General features: G+C 42.7%; 1 protein-coding gene across 1 annotated transcript; it reads right to left on the reverse strand.

The window, feature by feature from the left end:
• Nucleotides 1-3,030: 3,030 nt before the first annotated feature.
• Nucleotides 3,031-3,687, reverse strand: LOC120067611 (DNA ligase 1-like). The gene is made up of 2 exons (XM_039019154.1): nt 3,471-3,687; nt 3,031-3,419 (listed from the first exon to the last, which is right to left on the reverse strand). Exons 1-2 carry the CDS (start codon nt 3,685-3,687, stop codon nt 3,031-3,033), a joined length of 606 nt encoding a protein of 201 aa, XP_038875082.1.
• Between the last annotated feature and the right edge of the window lie 2,473 nt (nt 3,688-6,160).

Consider the following 6,160-nt stretch of genomic DNA (forward strand, 5'->3'; position numbering starts at 1 on the left):
CTTTTCCTTTGTCTTCTTTGCGCTGTTTCTTTGGCTTGGGTTGCTGCGGCGCATTTAAATCAATGACGGGCCTCTTCAATGGGAGCTCAGGGCAGTATGGGGAATCTTTGAGGAGCAACCTCCAAATCTTAACGTTTATGAGGCCATGAACTTCAGGCATGGGTTCTTCCTCAATGCCTACACCCATTGATAAGCATAAACTTGAGACAGTCCATGGGAAAAGCTATTGACCTCTTATGTGCCCCACAAAACCTCAAATTTGTCTTGCGATCAACTGGCCCACATCGATTGGAATGCCGCGAGCAATGCAATATGCAACCATGACTCGATCCCTCGAAATTGTTTTGTCATGGGAAGTCGGGATGAGTTAATAACTTGTATAAATACAAGTTATTTATATTGCCTTATCTAGATATTGCGGCCCAAAGAGAATAAATATGCACCAATTGTACGAAAATTAGCTTAGAAATACAATAATTCTGAATTATCACAATTACACCAACTAACATCATTAAGATGGAAGAAAATGAGATTTCTACTCTGTTTTGCAGGAAACTAAGTCATTGCTTGCGATTAAGGCTCAAGACAATCTGACCAACGCCACTCTGTCACATTGTGCCCATGAATCAACAATGAAAAGACGATTAACACAATGACGACGCAATATGACAATCGATCCAGAGCTGGCTTTCAACCGCATGCGAACACTCGATCGAAAGATGTAGCTGAGCAATGCAAATGCGGAGGATTGTGCCACATGTACGCCTAATGGTTGTTCATATTTGATGGTCTGATCGCATAACAGAAGGAATAATATCCCTCCATCTTCAGAATTTCCATAACAACAAGTGGGGACCACAAGGCCGGAGTCAAAGATCTTCACTTATAAATACCCCATAGAATTCATAAAAAAATAGGCTACTTGATACGTGGCTAATTGCTGCTATTATATTGAGAAAAAGTCTGAGCTGAGTGTTAAACTGAAGAAATTCGGGAAGAAGAAAAGACAAAGCCGAGAGGTGAGTCTTAGTTTTACTAGATCCCGCCGCGAAGCTCTATACTCAGATCCCTGTTACCGGTTGAGCAAGCTTTGAGAGGGAAGCTCATCCTTCACAACGATCTAAGCAAATCTCCATCCAAATTGGTGCTGAGACGTTGGCACTTGTTTGTATTTGTTTCTATCTCTTTTCATCATTGTATCTCATCTTCTTTATCTTTTCATTCACACACCATGTATCAGACGCTAAATAGATATATTGAATGTCTCGATCATTTTCATTACCACTTCTCTGTCTATTTCCGTTCCTTCATTTATCGTTTTCTTGATGAAGTGTTCTTAATCCCCTGGTAGTCAATATGAATTAAACGAGTACTAGATCTGTGTTAAAGAGATAATTGCATTTAGCTAGGGCATGCTAGACGACATCTTGACCTGTGAGAGCAGAAGTGAAGATTTCATTTTGATCTATTGAGAGAAGGTCAGAAGAATGCATTAACTAGAGTGAGTAGTACTTCCAAAGATGGAAGCAACCTTGCGTTCATTACGTTCGTCTCTATTTCACCACAGACATGTGGGAACACGGCTGATCACTGAAAGGTGTACGCTAAGGGAAAAACGGAACCGTACTTATAACTTTAATGCAATTAAGGAACTTGCAATGTTCATATTAGTTATCTTTCTCTTTCTACTTCGTACATAAGACTTGCCATCGCATCACTTGATCTGTGTATAATCTTCACAACCAGCCTTGCCCTCAGTATTTTGTGTCATGCTGCCTATATCTTATACCATCTTAGCTTAGGTTCACTGCATTTTATTTTATTATCGCATTTTTACTGCTTTCCTTTACTTTATCATAACTTTATATACTTGTACACAAATACTTTTATTAAATTGAAAAACCTGGTCACATGTATCATAAACATAACCCAATAACCTCAAACAGTCCCTGTGTTCGACCTCGGATCACACCGAGAAACTTGCGGTGGAATTATACTTGGTTTCGACGTAAGGAAACTTGTGACAATGCATAGCATACTACAAGAGCATCCATTAATAACGCACATCTAGAAGTAGTATTGCATGAATTGAGTCAAGTCAGGTCATTAGTGCATATCAATGGACTTGTGTCTCGTTCGTGCATCACTGTATAGGTCAATTCTTTGTCCAACATGAGTCGCCGTTTTACCAAATAAACCCAAAGTCGCGCCTCAGGAAGCGGTGTCTTGGACACCAAAGTCCTGATGCCATTTAATGAAACCGTCCACTTAGTGCCCGGTAGCGTCAATGTTTGTAGCGCATCTTCCATTTGCTCTTCAATAGGATCATCAATGATTTTATTACCCAGTGCATCTGGTTTTCTCTTCATCAGGAATAATTCATTGATGTCCTTTGCGCTAAAAGACACCATTTGCCCTTTTATGGTCACCACATCCTTGGTGCCTTGTAGCCGTCCATTGTAGAAGTTGTGCAGTACCTTTGGAATGACAATTGCTGGGCACTGACAAAATGTTTACCATCTGTGCTCTAGTATAACGCTTGTAATTGGGTCTGGTAGTGGCATTGGCACAGGGAAAAATCCTATCTCCATCAGCATATCATCGTTTTCTCTCTTCCTCGATGGACGCTCCTTTGCCAACGCGGGCTTGCTACTTTTTACAACTGCTTTGCCCTTTGCTTTAGTTAACGCAAGGCGGGATTCTTGCCTTTGTTTCCTTTCTCTCTTGCATTATTCCTCCTTCTCCCGTTCAGCAAGTTCATTGCCCTTCTTTTCTCTGATGCGCTGAACGTTTGCTCGGCGCTACCTCTCTTTCTCCTCTTTCTTCTTCCTTTCTTCTTCTTTTTCTTCTCTCTTCTTCTTCAATTTATTTTTCAAACTGCTCGGAGGCCAGCAAAATGCACTGTTCCTCTTCGAGCCCTTTCCTTTCTTCTTCTGCCACAATCTCATTGTTGCGGCGCACCTTCTTATCTTGTAATTTTCTTCTTCGATTACCTTCTATGATGATGAGTTTTGCTTGCAACATTTTCTCCTACTTCTCTTCCTCCTCCTTTCTTCTCCTCTCCTGCTCTTCTAATGCATCTATTAAAATTGGAGGGTCGATGGTTGACCCTTGCAGCGTATTCTCCTTGCGATGTCGTGTCAAGGGGGTGATTTCTACATCTTCTCCTTCATCAATCGCAATCGTTTGTGGTATTTCATGTTGCGCTGATTCTCTTAGTTGCGCTGATTCCCCCTTGTCCTCCCTCACGGAGGTGGATTCTCCGTCTAGCTCTGGACTCTCAGCCCTCTTTCTCCTCTCTTCCTCCTTCTTCAGGCGCCTTTCCTCCCGTTTGCTTTCTTTTCTTCCACTCCTTTCTTTCTCCTTCTTCAGCTTGGCCTCCTCCTCTTCTTCATCCCCCTTCTCTCTGATATTCTTCTCTGCTTTGCTTTGATGTGCTTGCTCATCTTCTTCATCCCTCTTTTCTTTGCTCTTCTTCTTCTTCTCTTTGGCCCTTTCAAGTCGTTTCTCTGCTGCCACTTCCTTCAAAGTGACCCTGATGGGTCCCTCATAGGATTTTGCATTAGCAGTTTCCTTAGGATCCAAGATGGCCAGAGTTCTTCTCCCTAACTCTTCCTCCATCGCCTCCTCCGAAGAAAGTGGTTGGTTCACAACCCCAGCTTCGGGCAGCCCTTCTTCTTTCTCCATGTTGCTGAGAATGCTCTCAAATACCTCCTTATCGTCCTGTCTTTTCTTTTAACTCTCAGAGAAGAATGTTGGGAGTGGGGTGCTTTCAGAACTTTGCCCCCTTTTGAACTGGAGTGGCCTGACTGTTAAGGGATTTCACTGGGGTCTTTCAGCGACTTGAGGGATGGTGTGTGGCTGGGCGGCGAGACGACGGCTGCCTGCAAGGAATTCTGCCTCTCACATAGAGAGTTAGGTTTTCGAGGGTGATGAGGATGAAGAAAATGCCTGGGATGATTGGTCTGCCATGGATGCCGGAGTAAAAGAAAACTGGAAATTCTTTAGGGTTTTAGGAAGAGGGAAACAATCTGGTATGCAGAGTGCTCTAGGGTTTCTATTTTCAAATGAGATCAAATGGACTCATAGATGGAGGAGATGGAATTTATAGGTTGGGCGTTGATGAGCCCAACGTAAATTCTGCGGTGCCTGGCCTCGAGCTACTCAAAAGCCTGCAATTTGCACTCCTTACATTTATGAAGCTGTAGAGTCGTACGTCCTTTCGTCTGCTAAATCATCATTTCTTTGGAAGACGAGATGATTGGACTTCTTAGTTTGCAAAAAGAATTATCTTTAGTGTTTTATTCGAATGAGCGCAAGGTGAAGAACTAATGCAATGAGTTCATCAACGCAAATGCATCTTTGCAGAGGACGGGCAACAATGCATGTATCCCTGCAATACACCCCTTAACGCAATGCATTTCTGGAGGACGGGTGCACGATATTTCTACTAGTGCAACACTACCTCAACATAGTGCATTTTTGCTAAGGACGGGCAAAGAACACATACGAGCGCAACATACCCCTCAACGCAATGCATTTGAATTGGATGAACACATAGTGTATCTTGTGGGTACAAGATGCACCCATCATCGCAATGCATACTGAGTGTTGATTGTTTTATTATTCTTCTTTTCCTTTTTATCAACGCAAGTCACATGAACATTGCGGTAGTAATTTTCTTCTTATTAATCAATCATTCTCCAATATTTAAGAATAACACATTTATGACGGAAAAGTAAGGAATAAAGAGAACACGGAAATAAAAGCAAGAGAATTAAATGAAGAATAAATTCATAAAGTCATAAAAACAAATTAAATGAAGCGATAAATGACCAAGTTCATAAAGTAATAAATTCAAAAAGAAAGTAAACATAGGATTGAGATATGGACCGAAAGACAATTTTCTTCTGATGAACGCAATCCACACCACCATAGGTGGTCCAACTTGCTTGCCTAATGTCTTCAGGGACATTGTTCCTTCTCGTGAGATCCAGGGGCTTCAGAATTTCTTGGCAATGTTCTAGGTGTTCTATTACGTAGCTCGGATGGTAGTTGCCCCACATGAATCTCCAAATTTCTAATTGAAGACGCTTGCGCTTGCATCACCACATCATTTTTATCCATGTATTGCTTGAGTAGGGACTCCAATGAATTACTAGAGGTGTTTGAAGAGGATGGTTGGTTGTGTGATTCTCTCTATTGACCCTGATTCTGATTGTGGTGAAAAGGTGGAGGGTTTCCTCGATTCCCTGAGTTGCTATTCTTATGGTTACTTGGCCCACCTTGGTTCTAATTCCCTCCCCAACTAAAGTTAGGTGATTCCTCCAACCAGGATTATACGTGTTGCTATATGGGTTGTTCTGGATAGCGCATACTTGCTGCATGTTCGATTGGCACATTTTCATTGCATAGCTTCCTCCACAATTGACGTAACTGATTGCGGCCATTTGTGCCGGCGCATTGGGTTGCGCTGATCCTTGGGAGAGGGCACCTTGATTAAGCGCCATCGACTGGAGGATAGTGGTTACTGTAGTCATTTGGGCGGCCAAAGTTGTCATTGTCTCCGTAGGGACAATGGCAGTATCATTTCTTCTTCTTTCGGAGCCTCTTCCTCTGTATCCATCATCCACCCAGTCATCCATATTTCGCAAGATGCGGTTAAGGATGACCTTGGCCTCAGTATATGTCTTATCCATAAATCCTCCTGCCGTGGAGGTGCCAACAACAGCTTACGTTGATTTGTTCAGGCCATTATAAAATGTTTCCATCAGGACGCAATCGGGTATCCCAATATGCAGACAATTCTTAACCAGTCTTCTGAAACGCACCGAGGCGGTGCTAAGGGTCTCGTTATCCATCTGTTCAAAGTTCAACACGTTCTTTCATTGCCTTGCGTTGACAGCCGGAGGGAAGAACTTCTTCAAATCGCTCAACCAGCTGATCCCATGAAGTAATCTCATTTGGCTACAGTGAATGAACCCACCTCTTGGCCTCATCCCTCAAGGTGTAAGGGAAGAGATATAGTCTGATACCTTCTGGGGTAATGCCAGGTATAGAGATGTTGCCGCACATCTCGACAAAACTGGTCAGAGAGGCATGTGGATCCTCACGTTGCAGACCACCAAACAGCCCCGCATTCTGAATCATTTGGAGCCTG

Source organism: Benincasa hispida, chromosome 12 (genome assembly GCF_009727055.1).
Source record: "Benincasa hispida cultivar B227 chromosome 12, ASM972705v1, whole genome shotgun sequence".
Classification (NCBI taxonomy): Eukaryota; Viridiplantae; Streptophyta; class Magnoliopsida; order Cucurbitales; family Cucurbitaceae; genus Benincasa; species Benincasa hispida.